Source organism: Opisthorchis viverrini (assembly GCF_000715545.1).
Source record: "Opisthorchis viverrini unplaced genomic scaffold opera_v5_150, whole genome shotgun sequence".
NCBI classification, from domain to species: domain Eukaryota; kingdom Metazoa; phylum Platyhelminthes; class Trematoda; order Opisthorchiida; family Opisthorchiidae; genus Opisthorchis; species Opisthorchis viverrini.
Window position 1 is genome coordinate 551233 of NW_008751806.1, and position 20768 is coordinate 572000.

The 20768-nt window shown below is 42.7% G+C and overlaps 1 protein-coding gene across 1 annotated transcript in view; it reads left to right on the forward strand.

Moving 5' to 3' along the window:
- T265_06885 (hypothetical protein) overlaps positions 1–20768 on the forward strand; it is a gene marked incomplete at both ends in the record, with an annotated part of 52474 nt that overhangs the window by 20895 nt on the left and 10811 nt on the right. The window contains one exon of the mRNA XM_009172273.1: positions 14554–14970. Coding sequence (XP_009170537.1) covers positions 14554–14970 — 417 coding nt within the window. The remainder of the gene's footprint in view (positions 1–14553; positions 14971–20768) is intronic.

The following is a 20768-nucleotide window of genomic DNA, read 5'->3' on the forward strand; positions in this document are numbered from 1 at the left end:
ATTCCTTTCCTTCTAAGCGTTACTGTCGTGAAAGTCGAAGGAAGGTGGAAGGCTGAGATAGCATCAAGATGCCCAATACCAGAGATCACTGGTCGTAGTATCGGTGTAGGTTTCGAACTAAGGACCTTCCAGTCAGGAGATGTTCACATGCTAACCGCTCAGCTGTCTCGAGCTTTACACAAATTCCCCCACAATAAAAATAATTTACTGATAGTTTTCTCACGACACAATCGTTCTATTTACTAAATTATTGGGTGGGGGTAATAGGGGATGCTGTCAAAGTTACACTAATAATGTTGTTATGTCAGTCTATTGATCAAGGCAGTTCAGCACTTAGAAGGTCCAATAGTTCGGCCAAGTCAATCTTTTCCAGCGAATGCTTCTCATGTTTCTGCAAGAATGCGTCCAGACAGGACTTTAGGTTTTCATCCGGTAATAACTGCTTCAGTTCTTCCACAGACATGGGCCCGTTTTGTTCCCCGTTCAGGTGTGCCTGTAGGCTTTTGGCTAGTTCCTTGAAATCCGTGTTACTGAGAAAGGGTAAAGTAAACAAGGGAAAACTATCAGTTTTTGGCACCGAATGAGAAATTGTGTGGATATAATGGATTTTCATGCATGTTCCCAGAGCAGTTTTCCACTGGTGAACAGTCAATTCAGCTACTGAAGTCGTTTGATTACACGTGTGCGCAAAGCATAATATGTCCTACATTTCACATGTCTACAATGCGCAGTCCAAAAGTACTGTTGTCAACTTGGAAGGTTGTACACTCATCTATGAGAATTTACACGAATTGACGGATCATAAAATATACACATCTAAATGTAAACCGGTGATCAGATAAGTAGTACCCGGATGAACTTGGATGAATGCATGTCCAATTGACTAGTAAAAACCCTTTGTAAGATCGTAAATTGAGTGCCGACGAACTTCGTGGAAACAAAACGCCCCGTAGATAATTTAGATGTCATTCCCGATTATGGACACAGCAAACTTGTGTCCATAAACATAGCCGGCAAGATGTACACGCCTGAGTATTCAGCAGTGTCTAATTTAAGTTACGTGCTTATTGGGCGTTCTGCGGCCGTATCACGCAGATTTGACATAATTTGAATATAAGAGGCTCACGAAACTCTCGTAGATCAATCGATCAAAAACTGCGATATGAACGATCGGCCGCTCATTAAGCCTATCTATCTATCTATCTATCTATCTATCTATCTATCTATCTATCTATCTATCTATCTATCTATCTATCTATCTATCTATCTATCTATCTATCTATCTATCTATCTATCTATCTATCTATCTATCTATCTATCTATCTATCTATCTATCTATCTATCTATCTATCTATCTATCTATCTATCTATCTATCTATCTATCTATCTATCTATCTATCTATCTATCTATCTATCTATCTATCTATCTATCTATCTATCTATCTATCTATCTATCTATCTATCTATCTATCTATCTATCTATCTATCTATCTATCTATCTATCTATCTATCTATCTATCTATCTATCTATCTATCTATCTATCTATCTATCTATCTATCTATCTATCTATCTATCTATCTATCTATCTATCTATCTATCTATCTATCTATCTATCTATCTATCTATCTATCTATCTATCTATCTATCTATCTATCTATCTATCTATCTATCTATCTATCTATCTATCTATCTATCTATCTATCTATCTATCTATCTATCTATCTATCTATCTATCTATCTATCTATCTATCTATCTATCTATCTATCTATCTATCTATCTATCTATCTATCTATCTATCTATCTATCTATCTATCTATCTATCTATCTATCTATCTATCTATCTATCTATCTATCTATCTATCTATCTATCTATCTATCTATCTATCTATCTATCTATCTATCTATCTATCTATCTATCTATCTATCTATCTATCTATCTATCTATCTATCTATCTATCTATCTATCTATCTATCTATCTATCTATCTATCTATCTATCTATCTATCTATCTATCTATCTATCTATCTATCTATCTATCTATCTATCTATCTATCTATCTATCTATCTATCTATCTATCTATCTATCTATCTATCTATCTATCTATCTATCTATCTATCTATCTATCTATCTATCTATCTATCTATCTATCTATCTATCTATCTATCTATCTATCTATCTATCTATCTATCTATCTATCTATCTATCTATCTATCTATCTATCTATCTATCTATCTAATCTGTCTATCTATCTAATCTATCTATCTATCTATCTACCAACTAACTAACAGGGGTCGATCAAAACCAGACGTGTGAGTGGACATGTGTCCATTTCATGCGTGCCTGTTCCTGCGTATGAGTACGTACGTACGTGTTCGTACATGCGTGCGCATAGATGCATGCGCGTACATGTGTGCGTGTACATGTGTATACGTCAGAGTGTACGGGTGGACACAAACGTACTTGCGTAAAGACTCGCTAAGCCCGTGTGCGCTAAACGTAAAAAAGATTATGGCCTTATGAATATGCTAACAGGAAAAAAAGCTAAAATGCCGTCAACCGCAGCAAGACCGTTGCTGTCGCCACACAGCGACCAACCGAACATTGCCTGCACCAGAATGTGCTGATTGATGTATTGACCATCCTAGAAGGTTAGTTTCCGTCATAGTGTCCACCCTACGGGAGCTTAACTATGTTCGGTTACCCGTTTTTTGTAAGGGTTCATAGGATTTTTGCATACGGAGATGTTAACAAGAAAAATCTTTCGAAGAGATGTCACTCTACTTTCCCGTAAATAACACAAGTGTGTGACTTCAGTGGAGGAGTTCTTCTCGAAGAGAAGTTTATTAGTAGTAGATGAAACCCAAACACGTAACACCACTAGGTTCCACAATTTACCTTAGCTGCGAAACAGCGGAATGCTCAAGTAATTTTGCTCTCGTAAACATATGTTAACTGGGGCACTTACAGTATCTTGGATCTTGTATTAGTTTTGATTGTAGAGTGACAAATGAGGTCAGTGCACGAATCTGCAAGGTCCGGGTCGCTAATTTGATACACCTGTGGCATCGAAACTGTACATTCTGAACCTCAAGGAATGTGTGTATCAGGCTACAGTGCTGCGTTTGTTGTAAAGCTGTGAAACTGGGCCTGTTCGAGCAGCGGAACTGAGACGTCTTCAGGTGTTCGACAATCGTTGTCTCAGAACCGCAGCTCGTCTGAGCTGGTGTTGACGAATTGAGGACCTCATCGAAAAACGTGTCAAGCACCAGAAGCTGTGTTGGTCGGGCCGTGTATTGCCCATGTCGAACAAGTGTTTGTCGAACATAGTGCTATTTTCCATGCCCAATTCAAAGTGGTAGTTAATCCTTGACCTGGCTGAGAAGTATGGCAGAGATTATGAAAGGTTTAGGTGTTGTCGGTGCTACTCGCCTTCCAGGATGGGATGAACGCATGATCCCCACTACTCCTAGTTGGAGACACTGCAAGATACGATTGCCTACTGATGTCAGTGGCGTTTTTTGTCAGTTTCTTTCCGGATGGCCTGAATGGGTGTTCGGAGATGTAGGCACTGCGGAGTGATTGTGGTAGGCCAGCAGTAAACCCTTCCCCCGTCTACCTTTATTCATTTTTTCCTAATAAGGCTTTCAGTAAATCATGGTAGTACGGCAATGAAGCATAGATGTTGAACACTGATGTCATGCTATCGATGATGATGATGATGATGATGGTGATGATGATTGGGATGAAGATGATGATGATGGTGATGTTGATGATGAGTACTAAGTGGACATCATTTTTTAACTAAGGGCTGGGAATGAATCATACTTGAACTCACATAAGCAACATGAGTCTGTATGTTTCTAACTCAATCTTATCAATCCAAGTGTTACTTAGGCATTTAAAACGTTATAAAGCTGTCTGTGAATAGTGAACGCAGTTTAGAGTGTTGACGGAGTTTCTGTGTTCCTATGAAAACTACTCTTTATCAGAGCTAGTCTATATTGTCTAAAAGTTTGTTTTGGTCACTGTTATTGCGCTAGTCTACAGCACTTGACGTTCAGCTGTGATTTGAGTGTAGCGAATTACAGGTGTTCCTATGCTCCTGCCCCCAGGGACAAATAGCCCCAAGTTGCGAATGTCAGTCTCGAAACTCAAGGCGATTCGCGTGCCAATTACTAGGTTCTCCATGAGGATTGCAACGCATCAGGAACACCCGTGTGGCAACTCCGTGGTAGTCAGATTCCTGGCTGCAAGTTTAAATTACTGTCATGCACTTCGTGTAAGCAAGCAAGATCAGTGAACGCTCGGTGAACCGATTGGGGACTTCGGACATGAGCTCCATACGAACTCATTCCTCACCAACCTCCCAATGAGTTAGAATTACAGCTAGTCACTTTGTCCTGGTGGATAGAACTGCTCAAACGACAAAATATTCATAAGTTTACAGCTTTCAGTGTGGTTATTCTTGTACTGAGTTAAGAAACAACTCTGTTTTTGCTAAATACGATGGGTTTTTGTGGATGAATCTAGTAAAAAAAAACAAAGTGGTATGGATGTACTTTTCCGAATGGGTTAACTTACCCTTCAGACATTACAGCGTAGAGATTGAGGAGGCGCTTGACGAATGAACAGACGAGCTACAACAACACATGGGATTAGTTTTTGCCAAAAAAAATGCAAAAAATATTGCTGAAAATTGTTCGACAGCATCTCTTCTTGGTGCAGTCACCGGGTTCTTTTGCACGTTATGTTCCAACTGAACCCAAGTTGGGTGTCATTCGCGAACTACATACAGTTGCACACCAATTCGGATGTGACGGGTGACTCAACTAAATCCTGGCTGAATATCTCGTCTGTAGAGTTCTGGGCCAACTGAACGTGGCGCACAAAGCCGCCTCGTTTGGCACAATATATGATATATCGCAGTGTATTTTCTAGACGCAACGCACTACTCTCAAGGTCGCTGAAAACAATTCCACCTTTTTCGCCTACACTTTCTGAGTCGTAGGTGCAGCTGCCAAGTTCACCTTAACCTTCTGTTCTGTAGGAATGCGGAGTTAATTTTGACCCGTATCCCAGCTTGATTTGTCGTTTGGGACATTCTTCAACGGAATGTTCTGCACGAAGCCTGCCTCATGTTTCAATTAGTACGATATAAGAGTTATCGCGAAACACTGTTTGGACATAACACACTACTCGTTTTCTATAGAGGAAAATGTTGGTAGCTCAGGTAGCGTAGATGGTGGTCGTTGGCTTGTTCGCTGAGCTGGGCAATTTGATTGCAAACGTTTCATCACCAATCGAGGTGAAATCATCAGTGCGTTATTGTGGAGCGTATTAGTGCGTAGCGGTGGGTTGGTGGTGGTCCAGCTCAGCGAACAAGCCAACGAACACTACTCGTGACTTTTAATGATAGAATGAACAAAGTGGAGTAGTAGCAGATGTGCAAAACAACACCAAACGTAGTGAACAAACTCAAACAACACGGGAAAATCAGTAGGCCCTGTATAGCTGCTGAGCCTAGTCGACAATTTTTTGGTCAGGGATTTGAGGAACCTTGCCTAGTAAACAGGGCAGCAAGAACAAGATTGTTGTGGGGTGAATACACCTCACATATTGTCGTCCGGTGCACGACTTATAGTCTGACACATTTTATCCAGTTTTACACGTCATGATATTGACAAGTTTGTACTAAATATATCCTTACTACCTTTTCATAAAGGAAACTACTTACGAGGTTGCTGAAAACTCCGCGACAGCCCACGACCTTGTGAGTAGTTTCCTTACTACCTTGTTCAGACCAATCTGGGGGTTACAATGTTTTAAGCTCCTCCATGCTTTGGTCAATTATGGGATGAACTTGCGCTCAGATTGCTTCTGGTGTCTTTCTTCACTAAGCATGAGAACGGAAGTTGATTACTCACAATAGATAAGTAGCATTCTCAAAAAGAGGAACAATAAACACGCCACCTAGTCTTTGCTTTCCAGACAACAACAAATCACGTCATCTGGACTAGAATGACTACTGATCTTAACACTTTCTTGCGCAAAACAGTTAACTCGGTTTCTGGTTTCAAAGGATGCAATCTAATATTCCATTTGTTTATGGATGAGTCGTAACTTGAGTTGGATGGGTTTCAAAAGTAGTCTGACGATGATTTGATACAAAAAGTACAGTACCGTCATATGCAAACCACTTCATTTTGTGGCTTTCCATTAAAAGGATCCCAGTAATTCAGAACTAATATCTCTTCGGGTAGTTCAACTGACAGCACCGCCTCCGGTTGCGTAGGTTCCGTTTCAAGAGGGACCACTTCTGAGTGATCCTCTTCAGAAAGTGCTCCCTACTTGGTTCCCCGGGAAAAACTGTGACATCACGGAAAGAATTAAAGATGACTGCATAGTGTTAGGACATCTGGACCATGTGATGGCATGAATGGGCGCCTTTTTGGACATCTCAAAGCGGCCGCCAACGATAGTCTGGTAAAACATACCAATAGAACAGGATTCCATCAATCACGAAAGTGGTTCTTTTTTATCCTGCGGCACAAACAACTTTCAGTGCATGTCACCATGAGCGAAAGTACACAGCCCTACTTCTAAGACTGCTTCTTAAGTTACAGGGATTCCCTAATTTGGGCCGTTTTTTCATGTTCCTATGTACACTGAACTCAGGACTACACTGAGAGACACTCGCATCATCTAGTGCCTAGTCAAATGTACGCACAAAATATTCAAGTTCACAGTTCGTTACGGCTAACCAGACAATCACATTCCTTACATGAAGAGTTTGAAAACGGTGGACGAGGATAAATCAATCAATGGCTACCCAGTCTTGTCAGTGTTACTGAATGAAGCTTATAAAATTTGGCATCAAAAGCTATTCCCAGGCTTTAGACTACGGTCAGGTAAACCAGTCCAGCACGTTAAGGTGAAGATGAGGCTGGGAATAATGCACTTGCTAAATGTACTTTATCACAAGTCACACACAATAGAGTCATATGTCCCCGTTCTCTCCCAGGGTCGGGTGACTGAAGTGAAACTCGATAGGCACTTGAGTTTTCTGCCCAAACCAAATAGACTACCATCCAATATGTCGCTTTCTTCTCCTTGAGAGACGATTTCGCCTTTCCTGAAGTCGTCATTCTCTTCGAAGAGTTTTTAGCAAAATTATGGATAGTTTCCTTTAGGAGAATATACTGCGACATCTCGGATATCGTACCTACGGAAACATGCGGAGGGCTGTGTGCAGCACATTCAGTTAAAGAATATCATAAATGAGAGATTCAGCTGACTCTCCCATGAAAACCAAATCGATTTGCAAATGAGTGTATTTGTTTATTCACGATTTCACTTTTCCCCTTTCGTGCATGAATAGGAACTTGCTCATATCATTTACTTCAGAAAGTATGTATTGTGTTAGATACTAGCCTGCAGATTTCTAGACTTCGTCTCAAAAACTCGCAAGTATACTGGTTTTCTAGCGATAGTCTTTTCACTGATGAGCATTAGGAAGGAGCTAGAAACGTTCACTCATCTTGGCCTCACTACATCCAAAAAGAACCACCTTTTTACGGAACGGAGGAGAGCGAACAATAGTGGATTTAGAAAACACAGCTTTACAAGTTGTGTTCAGACGCTGGGCTCAGATCCTTTGGTTCTTAAAAACTCAGAAGGAAGAATGTTCCACAGGACGAGTGAATCTTCTATCTGAGAAATAATCACTTGAGGGCCCAGTCACATGGTGGAGTTTCCGTTATCGAGGACTGAGTGTGGCTTGATCTCACGGCTGTTTAGCCGCTCGCTGCTGAACGATTAAGCCTTTAAACTTGACCGGGAGGTCATGGGTTCGAGAATCCCCAGAGTTTCATTAGATCCGCTCTGCTGGTAATTCCCACTAAGGAGGAAACACCTGTAGAGTGGTTATCGACTTTCCAGCATAGATTGGTTACACCTGGAGGACGATCTATCTATTGAAACTTTTAAATCTCTCCATAACATTGAGTATCTTTTGGTTTGCTCCAGTGCGCCCCCCTGATGCTCCCAGCGGACTTCACAAATAAACCCTTCATATCAACCGATGGTTTCTTGGTTTGAATGTACTGCGGCGGATTATGAGATATGCTTGGGAGCGTGGGCTGTTAACTCTCAGACTATTCAAAATACCGGTGAACTGGCTTGCCTAATGACGACTCAGCCGCGCGTTTGTTAATTCAGCTACACTGGCTCAGGTCTTTATATGATCAACTCATCCCTCAAAAGTAACATATAGATTGCTCAGCTCACTTGTAATGATTTCATAGAACTTGGTCAAGACGACGAATGACCGGGCTATAGTGTAGTAGGAGAACCAGTTCCAAATGTAACGAGACTATATAATAGCCAATGGAATAACCGTTTTCGTTGAGACAGATTTCATTGGTTGTTCTTCACTGGTCCTTGACAGATGAGTTGTATTCTTAGTATTCACTTTTTTGACCTACTTGTATGCGACAGTGATCAATAGATCAGCCGGCTCACACGTTCATTGAGTTATTCTGGTTTGGTCAAGCGCACCAGGTGATCAGGTGGCTATCCAGTCCAGGGTTCACGGTGATAAGAAGGCATTAGGGAGACTGTAGTCCACAACATATTGTTATCCGACTCTCTGATTATTGATCCTAAATGGTATACATGAATGAGTCATTTGTGTTGTAGGTCGATGACATCCGGTGGCGAACATTTATGGATAGAGAACCACAAACTTGAGGCTGATGACGGTTTACACCAAAAAAAGGCGGACTTAAACTATTATCGTGCCCTCTTCCGTAATACCCATATTTTAAAAGCTCCACATCAGGCGAAACACTACCAGCGTGGTACTGCGCATGGTGACCCGCTTGGAGTCTCCATTGCCACGAGTGTGGCATGTATGTTAGCATGAAACTCACCAATTCAAGCGTTCTGGTAATTCAAATATGAGACGCACCAAGACCGCCGCTTCTAGGCGCGTTTGGTACTGCAGCTCCGGTAGTCCAGAGACGAAAGCCAACGCCCTAACTTTCGGTTGGATCCAACAACAAACTTTTTTGCATCGAAATATTCATGCTTGACAATCCTTATTGAACGGTGCCATCCAGTTGACGAATAGACTTGAGGACTACTTGAAGTTTACTCAGTAGAAGATGAACCGACAAAAGTCAATGAACGACAGGACGATTTGAAGGACCGAGTACCTGGTCAGCACGCATTCTGTTGCAAACCAGCATTTTGGTTTCATTTGCCATCGAGCGGAAAGTCCACTCATAGTTTAGTCGAAATATGATGTAATCCGAATTCTCCGCTTGGTTTTCTGGGTTGTCTGCTGGCAGTTCAGGTGCCACATAAGCTGGACAGTTTGTCGATCTTTCCGGATAGGAGCCTATCTACCACGACCAAGAAACATGACATCCTATTGATGTACCAATGTATTCAGTTGCAATTTCAGACTATGAAAGACCGTTTCGTTTTGAAGACCTTTGGATAGAAACTGGCGGATGTTGAAAGTAGTATACTGTGGCATGGTAATAGAGTACGCACGATACTGTATCGGTAAACGAAAGGAGAATGAAGTAAATACTCACCTGTTTGAGCCAAAGACGCGAACAACCGTGTGCTGGTGCTTATATACCGGCTCAGGTTTACCTTATCTGAAAGAACAATCTACCATAGGGGGACTAATTTGTATAACAGTTTTTCACACTGCTACAACTGCGAGGTCATTCACGTGCTTCCGGAAATTCGAGCTGTTCGCAGCGTTTACACTTTGCTTAAAACCGGGTCATTCAATTGACGTCCATGCGTCCACAGCTGCACGGCGATTTCTACTTTCCAGCTACAGCTGCAAGACAAACGTACATTTAGATAATCGCTGTTTTGTTATTCCAACTCCAGGAACCCTTATTGTGTCTCATGACCAGCCTCTTTAGAGCTACCAGCTTTGAGTCTGGGAACAGTTTCCGAAGTAGTCCGAATTCCAATAAGGATGCTGAGCACCTTTGTTCACGAGTTCAAAGCTCTTTCACCTCAGGAATTTAAGTTTGAATGTATTTGACCAGGTACTCAAGATTATTCGAAGGGAACTTTCACGGGTGAACCAGTTTGCCAAACGGTCCCAGGGATGGCTGACCCCTGCCGAACAGAACAACGCGAAGCAGCAGCAAACTGCGGTGATTCAGAAAGTGTAACAGCCAATCTCAGAGTATTCTCTCGAGATCAGTCAGAAACAACTTGTAGACAAAGAAATTAGCTTACGAACCAGTCAACTCGGAAGAGACCAGCATCACCTAACTGGACTGTGGAACCATTTGTGACTACTGTGTCCAGTTTAATTATAGTAAAACACTTGGCAATTTGGAAACATTGGGTGTGTCAGTTGAATAACCGATTTTGAGAATTTACGAGTGAAATAAATGATTTTGCAGTTGAGTGAACCCTTCATGTTTGAACTCATCTATGTATGCTGATGCTGTAAACAAGATTGGTCATAAAATTTGCCTTCCAGAGTAGTAGGTGATCTCCTTGGATAAAGATAATGGTCGTCGTAAGACGCAGTCCAAGAGGCCACCGAATCCCGGCTCTTTCTGGTCTGTTCAGATGGATGAGAACAGATATTTGTACGATTAGGTTGCCATTAGAAGTGGGCGGTCTTGCATGGTCTGTTCAGAGGAGTAGGATAAGTAGAAATAAGGTTGATTGTACGATTAGGTTGCCATTAGAAGTGGGCGGTCTTGCATGGTCTGTTCAGAGGAGTAGGATAAGTAGAACATAAGGTTGACGGAAACCCGGGGACCGCGCCTACCTGATGAGCCCCAAAGAAGGGCGAAACGGTCGTGGGCTGTCGACGGATTTTCAGCAACCTTATCAGTAGTACATTACAAAGAGTGGGACAAGTCTTTTGTGAGGCTTTTACCGGCTGAGAAACTTTCGCCCACCGGTTGAACTTTTGAGGACTTATGGAAGAGGTTTCAAATCGGAAGGCTGAGTCCATACCGAGAAGTAGTCATGGTTAGTCTGCATCCTATAAATGCTGGCATGATCGATTCTCCACTGCGTTTAAGCACAAGGTCTAGTTACTATATGGTCGACTGTCAAGCACGTGAGTCAGTCGATCAGGCTTAGCGCACTGTTGAACGATCGATTCCATTCATCCCAAATTCAGTTTAAAAACACAATCTTTCCGCCGGAGTTAAAGTCTGGAGGGTTGCTTCGGATGTATCAAGCGAAGATAGCATCTCCAATCAACGAAACGACGAAATCCTACCTCTTTTTTTCAGTCTGAGCCTGCAAAATCTGTTGGGTTTGGACATAATGCACTACTCACTGGGTCGCTGAAAACTCTCTGCTGGGTTTGATCATTCATCTTCACTAAAGCATACATTCTTTTCTTGTGCTTGGAGCAATCCAAGCCCTTTCACTGCACAAGACAGTCACGTGATTTATCATGAAACTGGCAACCAGGCAATCGTTTGACCAGTTATGCTTCTCCATCATAAACAAAACTTTTTTTAGGGGAAAACTATGCATTCTAAAAGATTTCGATGCTGAGGTTTTGGTGAAGCTAACACAGATCATGCACAAGACTGGGCTCAAAAGAAACGTTGCAGAGCTCTTTCGAGTAACCTGTTCAAGATACTGAGTGACCGTTTCTCTCCTGCATGGTAGGAGTGACAGTTCTGTATTTCTTTTCAACAGCCACAAATAGTTGGACCAGAAAAACACCTTTATTAGCAACTATGGGATGTCCATATTTTATCCTGCTAGTCTTTACTGGAAAGCTGCAAATCACTGTACAGCATTTTCATCCTTACTGGGCATCATCCTCAGTAGGCATCTGCAAACAAATTTGCGGGTTTTCCGGGAGCGCACCTGAGCCCAGCTGAATTCTTTCGTTTACGATCTTTTCAAGCAATTGAATGTGCTGCATCAGGCCGCCTTAGGTTTCAGCTGGTCTGATATTTGAGCTATCGCGATACCCACGACCGGTTTCGCTCTTCCTGTGGCTAATCGGGTAGACGCAGTTTCCGAGTTTTCATCAACCTAATGTTCTACTTGAACCCGAATTGGACTGGTTTCGACAACACCAATCAATTTGTCTTTCACGGTAGACTCACCTGCATCTCTCCTTTATAAAAATATACTGCGATATCTCGAATATCGCACCAACTGTAGCATGAAGCGACCTTTGTGCAGCACATTCAGTTGAAGAATTTCACAAACGAGAGATTCAGCTGAGTTTCTCGCGGATGGTACTACGTTACTTGTAGTATCTCCTCTCGCGTTGTCATTGTGAAGTTCCTGATACCAACTTGCCGGCTGGAACAATCGCCTTGTTTATATTCACCCGTTTTTCGCTCTCCTACTCGGACTGCCTCATCGACACCGCTTAATTATAAATTCTAGCTCGTTTTTTGGAAGCCACATTCGAGTTTTGTCTCTATTTTTATTCCGTTTTGTTATGTTTAACACCCTTCTGTGACGTAGTATGATGTTGCTATTGCATTTCGAGTGTGCGGTAACTCGAGAATTGCTTTACAGGAAGCATTTATATTCTGATATCATTTATTTTTAACGTTGGTAACTAATACAAGGTGGCCAGTTCCATAGCCTGCTCTTTCCTTTGAAGATTATTGTAGGTCCACTCATTTGATATATCGGAAGATAGAAACTGTCGGTCGAAAACGGACATTTGTTCTCATCTGTGGACTCGGCTGTCATGTGAATAAACCATCCTTGGACATCCGGAAACAAGAGTTGTGCAGTGCACCCAGCCGAAGCTGTCATAAACGGGAGACTCAGCTGGGATTCAGCTGAGTCTCCTTTTTACACCACTTAGAAATGGATGCGTTTTGCCCCTTGGTGTTGGGTGGAAAGAGAGGTTGGTGTAGGCTCGGAGATTACGCCTGTTTGATTTACCCCAAGAAGCAGTGTTAAACCGTTGGTGGGCTGTCAAAGAGTTGCGCGTCAGGAACAGCTGTCGTCAGAGGTTAGCACACATAGTCCGCAAACGCTGTACAACCAAGCAGATACCGCCTATCCTGATTCAGCATAAAAAATCCACCACAAAATCATTAGGGATTCATAAAACACGCACCAGACGCCTTAGTTTTGTTGCTAAATTTAAATATTTTGAGGGTCGCGACTTTAGCAATCTTCTCGAATACTTAGGTAACGGTGTATATTACTGATGAAACGTGCGAGTAGCATCTAGTCAATGTAGTTTAAAGCACCGCGCCTCCATCTGAGCTGATTCATAAATTATTGCTACCAATATGTCACCGTGCAAACTCTTCAAAATCCAGGAAAGCTCAAGAGTGCCTTTCAGGAGTTTGATTTTCCCAAGAAGTTTGTGTATGAGGTTTTACTTTTAGTGTCCGATAGTTCGTATTTCACATCAAAGGACTCGTATACGAAGTCACATATCCCTTCATTCGTTGGATGAAAGAAGTATCCGTTAGGATCAACATCCCTACTGCGTAGATTGTGGTACATTGCATGCGGCGCTTGCAGTCCAGGCAGCTAAGATGGATGAAGTTTGCTCACAAAAACAGATACTGAACCACATTGGAAGGCCGAGGTTCATCAAGACAAGTTTGGTTTTTCTTGGTTCCGGAATACGCAAAGTAAAGCACCGTTATAAAACGTAATTCTCAGTCTTCTGTGCTCGAAACTTTTCAGAAGTACTCTTTGGATCTATGGTATCACTTCCTAGAAAGCGTTCATAGAAACGTACCCTGCCGGTCAGCGAACTGCGCGAAATGTGTCATCGATTGTGTTCTCCGTGATACCGTGCGCGACATCAAATTCGTGTATGTCGGTGGTCCAGATTTTCCCTTTCGGGGTTTATCAGGTAAGTCTGGTCACCTTACGTATCGCACTCTTTCTCCTAGTTGAATACAACCGCATGTGAATGCGGGCATTTAATCGCAAGATGTGACGCCTCAGGTCTTCAATCAAATCTAACGCACGATGACTACCTTCACAACACTTCTATTATAATACATTATTATTATATTGTAATATTAAACATAAGGTCGCAATGCCCAGAGTTCGTCTGAGGAACGAATTCCAAAAAGCGAAGTTTAATGCAGCGAGGTCTTGTTGATTTTTTTTGTGTTCGAAATTTCTTTATGAATTACTCTATGACAACGATAAATACACGAGTGTAATCATTGTTGGTTTTCAGGTGAACTCCCACGAAGACTGTCACGTGATCCAAAGTTTCAAACGTTCCTTTGCCTTGAGAATGTGTCCACGCGCCGCTGGTTCTGGACGATGCACCGGATATCCGTACTTGAAACTTCAGGCCTGATGAGTTTCCCACGTTTAGAGGTATAACTTCACTGTGTGCCAACGTTGACCGGATTCATTCCTACCGAGTGATTCTCTGGGATCATTTTCGGGTGGAGTCTGTGTGCTGAAAATTTTAAGTCGTAGTAACGACCGTTTGTGTCCTACAACGTGGCCTGTGTGTGTGTGTTCGGCGCGATGGTACCAGCAACCATATACCTTTGTTTGATCTCTTGTTTTCAGACCGATTTGGATCGCTTTCGAGCCGCGGCAACTCACTTTACTCCATCTATGGGTCTTAAGGTGAGAAAATGCTTCGAACCGACCGAAAAGTCATCTTTTTCGGTTACAATCAGGAAGATCAGATTCTTGAACGCCCGGAACTTTCTGAAACACCACCAAAATCGCAAGCCGGCAAGCATCCAGGCCACTCAGTCATTCAGTCGATTCAGCAAAAGCCTACGAGTGTCCAAGAACGCCTCAGAAGCACGACCGAATGTGATCAGCATTCAGGCATTTCATAGAAGGACGACCAATGTTGATGGGTGTTTTTTAAACGTCTATCAGGCAGCCTGTATCAATGTCAAAATGTCACAGCGCGGGGCCGTTGTGACTTTTGCGCTCGCACACACTCGCTTGTTGCTGTTGTGTTCTTCGTCGGTGAGTGCTCTTTCTGGCAGCAGGCACTGGAGCGCATCCACAGATACGGAGAAAAAGTGCAAACGACGTTCTTCACGTGAAGCGAACCGGAAGAAATAGACCCTAAGCTGAACCCAAATCCATGTACGCATTAACGCTCGCTGATCCACGTTAGCAAGACGCCTAAAACAGATTTAGCCTGACTTAGCTGATTGGTTTTCCTTCCACCTTAAATCTCGACCACCTCGTAACTTGGCCTGAAGAAGCTTCTGTGTGTCAAGAGCGAAACGCTGTCCAGCAATAAATCTACCGATGGTCTCCTAAACACAGTCATAGATGAGTCATGTGGTTGTTTTTTATGGAGTCAGTAGACTTTTTAATGGAATGACTCTTCAGGTTACCTTCATCCGAATTTTGATTGTGAATGCCAACAAGCGAATCAAATAGATTTCCCGAGAATAGTGCAGGATTTATGGATCTTTTCTAGCTAAGCCCCACTACCAATGCAAAAAGTGCATGTGCGGAAAGTTAAGCCCCGCCACTTTCTGCCAGCTCCAATTTATTGTACGCACACAATCTTGACCTATTTTTGATGAAAACAATTCCTAATCCGCATCTTGGCTCATTTTATGCAAAACTTTTCTCCGTTCAGACGTAAGAAAGAAATTGGTCTTCGAAAGGGAACTTGACTGGAGCGGTCTAGGATGGAGTTTAGGACAGTAATTCTGTTCATTTATTGCTGGTCCAAAAATCTAGCAAAAATTAGCTTTTGCTCAGAGGAGTTATCTGTTAGCCACACGACCGCTGTTGACTGAAAGAACTTTCTTCGTGAAGATTGCGCCTGGCGGCCTTTGCAGACTAAAGGGGTGTTCATGTATGCAGTGCCAGATCGAACTGCGGCCACTTTGATGGACATAATCCAGGCCTGCATCGCTCCCGACTCAATCATCATCGCCGATATGTGGGCATCATAACAAGGAATTGAAACGATGATTGACATGAAGCATACTCATGAAACGGTTAATCACACCGAATACTTTGTGGATCCAACGACTAGAGCTCACACACAAACCATCGAATCTCTTTGGCACGTCTACAAGATGCAGAATAAACGCCGATGCGGCACACACCAATCTTTGGTGGACAGCCACTTGCGTGGGTTCGTCTGGAGGCAAAGGCACCCAAAAACGAACCTTTTCATGCAAATTATTAAGGACATGTTACAGTTTTACCCTCTTCAATAAAAACTAAAAGTACAAATAACATATTCTCTTCTTCCTGATCTTTTCTGGGCGGCGGGGATTAATTTTCGGCGGGGCTCATCTGGAAAAGTTCTGAATTTATTGTTTATCCCATACCTCTCAAATCCTAGAGATTTAGAGGGTGAAATTGTCCTGCAAACTTGGCTAACTAACGGCATTTGAATGGTGTTTCAGAAGAATTTGTTAGAGAGTTTCTGGATTGGTAAAGCCGCCATTTTGGCACAAAGCTTTGTCAGGCCAAGGGTGTAGGTTAGTAGATTACCTTCGTCTTATGACAGACGAAGAACAAGTGAGCAAGATCTCTTCCGACTCGCACATCAGGTCAGTGTTGAATGTCCGTCAAAAGTCTTGTCGGTTAATGTGGGTGACTAGATCTTACGGTTGATAGTTTCAGGGTTTCTGATCTCCCTGTTCAATGAGCCTGAGTTGGGTGTCACTGGCAAATTTTGTCGGTCTCTGTGGGCTTTTCGGTGCTAGGACAGTTTGGTTAGGGCAGGTATGTGCACTTGGGATCTAAACAAGTTCTGTTGATGACTCATCTTTGAAAACTGTATCACTACGTGTCAACTGGACGGATCAGAACATCGTCATCAGTTCTACGCCTTCCATTCTAGTCAAACCTGAGAGTTTGATGAGTTTTACCGACTAAGCCATCAGTCGCCATATTGTGAACCGTTATGCCTGTCTCAAAACTTCAATCTTTCCTAGATTCATTTTGTACCCCGTGTCTAGTGTCCATCTCTCTTGCCAATTCTGGGTCTTTCATTCCTGTTCGATATTCATCTGTGTTCATTTACCCCTTGTACTCACCAATTCTTATGTGAAGTCCTCTAGCCGACTGTGCCTTTTCGACCTTGGTACACTCGCAGAAAATAATTCTGTAGACACAGTCCCGGGCACTATTCACTTGGGGGGTTGGTCCTTCGTTTGGACTTGAGTAGATTCACTGTTCTATTCGAAATCTCACACTCACGCAGCAGAATTTGTTTGCGCAGGAAGCAAAAACTTTAACCGTTTCCTATTGGTCTGATAAAGTCTATTCCGGTTTATGAGAGAACCAGATCCGTAGGGACAGTGGTTGTCTTGCTCCAGCAAATCGTTTCTTTTCAGGCAGGTGGCTTTCCGGCTTGAGTAGTTTGGGGGAGAGATAAGGTGTGGTGTGTGCTGAATGGCTTGTTAATGCAATGAAAATGTGTTTACTTGATAGAATCTTGCTAATCAAACAAGGCACTCTCCACAGCGGCTCCTGAGGCGCAAAGTACGCTATTGTTCCTGAATATCTTGTCTAGTGCATCAGCTACACACTGTTGTGCTCTGGGTTGATTTGAGTGAGGCCTTTCTTTGCTTTAGTGCCCACTTTGGATAGCTACAATGCGCTGTTGAGATCTCCGCCTGTGGCTTCTCGTACGTAAGTTGTAACTGACGCCCTCCTTCATCTGGATCACTGTAACGACATCATACCCTTCGTTGAGCAAGCTATTCCCTCTTCTTTGGGCCAATACCCTACCACCACATGTCTGTTTTCAGGAGATCCGGGCTTGGAGAGAAGACTATGCGAATCCTCCGTCTGATCATTCGCCAATCACCAATCACAAGCGAAGACTTGTTTACTTAACTTTGTTTAAATGGGATCATATACGCCTAAACATGAAACGGAAGCTAACAGTCACTCTTGATCATACTATTCCGGTCGCGCAACTCACAATAAGTTAGTCATTTGATCTCTTCGACTCAAAACCTCAACTGAAAAAACCTTTGTACAGCCCATTTCATCTGCATTTGAGGCGACATTTATATCGGCAGAACAAACTGCTGTATCTCCCAAAGAATCACAGAGCACACACCAAAATATCTGGTTTCCTCCATGAAATAACAATCAACTATTGGTCAGTCTTCAAACCCAAACCTAGCATAATCGACTTGAAGGCAATTACTTCCAGTGTGCTGAACAGAGTGGCGAGTTTTGGCTCAGGTCTAATCCTCGGACAACATAGAAAGCTTCTACAATTGCCTTATCCACCTGTTATCCATGTCTGTCTCAATGTATTTTTTCTGGATACACTGGATGATGGTCCACAGGCAGAAGAATGTGTGCGTATTGCAGGCATTCCTTCATTTCGTCCTGGGAAAGCTGTACTATACAACCTGCGAAATGACGCTTTCTGGAATCTGAGATCTTCTCATCCAGCATTATAGACAAGATCACGTTCTGTGACCCGTCTATCCTACACGAAGCTAGTCGAGGTCGATCAGCTGAGGAACAATGGATAACTGATCAGTCCCTACCCTATCACACCTGGTCAATACAACCGAGGTTTCACATTTGCCGTCTTATTCGTTCCTCCGTATTCTCCCTAATGTGGGAGGCTTGTCGGAGGGGCAATCCAGTAAATCAGTATTGCCGAAATGTATGGACTCCCTAACTGCACAGTCGTTGACTGTAGCAGACGCAAACAAGTCTGGCTCGTAAAGGGTGAATCCCCGGAGGCCTAATGCATTCGTACCGTGTAATCTATCAAAGTGATCTTCACCACAGGACTGAGAACATCCTGAGCGACAAACATGCAAAAAAGGTGATGCCTCAAACAGAAAAAAGAACCTTCTTTTGAGTGTGGTCGTAGTCATTCTCGACAGTACAATAGGGCGGCACATGCAGGTACATGGGGAAACGAATTACTTGCGGACCGCGAACTCATCAGCCTACTTGGTGAGACCGTTCGGTGCGCAGAATCACACTTAACCGTGTGAAGTTACTGTGACAGCAATGGAGGTGATGAGGCTTTCGATCGCACGCCTGACAAACACGAAGAGGCTAGCTGTTATCTCATTGCAGTGACCCATTGAATGCTTACGATGGGAAGCTTAAGCGATGCAAATATCTGTGGGTCGCTAAGGCGAACCTAAACCTAAGTTTGATTCAAATGGTACTGAAGTGATTGCCACATTTTTTTCGCACGTTAATCATCAAGGATATACTTGATTTTGTGCACAAGGCTTTCCGTAAGTACTTGTCCACTGGTTTACCTGTATGCCCTTACGCGATTTTGCAAAACTCGCCATTTGTATTCGATCATTTGCATAACACGGCTCATGAAGTTCATAAACTAACTCTGCTTTATTACACAGATTGTGAATTTGTGTCTGGAAGCACAGGACGCTTGTTTTCCAACCAGAAATTAGCACCGGTAAGTCTCAGAAAAGTGGCGAAACTCCTGTCAAATGCCTCGCTTACTGAGTGGAAAGACCTCACAAAGTGACTTATCCGGCATGATGAATAGTTTTGGACCTGCCCCCTTTCAATTCTCATTCGACATAAGATGACTCCCGCTGAACAGAATACACAAAGAAAATGAAGATCTGGACGGTCATGCCTTCGGTGAATCTCGCCGTCAACCTAATTTCCTGTGTACGTTTTTCTCTAAGTTATCTAGCTACGTATACCAAACTAAGTAGCCACTACTTTCTGCGAAAACTTTTGTACCCGTTGCAAGTTACTGAATTTCGACCGTATGGATGGTATTGGTTGTAATGGCTGTGCAAAGGACCACGTGACGCGGTCTGTGCCGCAGAGGGTGATTAGCGAAGCAATTATTGCACGCCATTTGCATTTGTTACAAGAAAAATTTCCTTACTTGATTGATTGCGACCAAGTCACAAACCGTGAACAGTTTTACTGAGAAACGTAATCCGTTCGCACTGCACCAATGTAGGTTTTTCTCCTTTTTAGAGGGTTTTTACGATGAATCAGTATTAGAAGAAAAAATACTCATCCGATCTGAGGCTTTCTCACAAGGGATTTATTGTATATTTTCGAAAGAGTGCGTCCACAGGAGTGGTCCTGTTTTAGTCCATCTTAATGGCTCGAGTTCATTATGAAGAGCACTATATAGTTAAATTCACTCATGAGACACGCCAAGTCAGAAGGCATCCATTGCTTTGTCTATCATACAGTAAATTTAAAAAAACTCGATCAAACTGATTCAAGAGCCATGTGAGAAATCTTTCAAATCCATAAAGATGGCTATTTTTCGCAAAGATACCGACACCCGACTTTGTAGGGCTCACGGATTAGTCGCTGGCGTTTCAACTTTCTACCTCAATAGAGACTTTACCGTTTTTCAAAGATACGAACTACGTTTGAAAAAGGATCCCGGAAATCCTATGAATGCCCTCAAAGTTCGGGCCCCTAAAGGTTGGTTAAACATGTCAATGCTGACATGAAATCAATTCTTTTCAATCTGCTGTGTCTAACTCCTACCCCACGGTGGTTTAGCCCTGACATGTTTAGATATTAGGTGAATATTTCCGTATTCAAACTGCATAAGGTCTGTTTGTACACGATCCAAAGGTCTGGGAATCCAGCTGGTTTACAAGTTCCACACAATGTTTTCAGTGCCCTTTGAGTTCAGCCGATATCGGATTCGAAAAAAAGTTGATTTTCATTTGATGCGTTTAGGAGCATCTCCAGAGGAAGAGATGTTATCCTTGTTAGAACGTTACAGCTAGTCTGTAACCTTTATTATTCTGCCATGGTGTGTCTTACCGGGTATGTGGTTG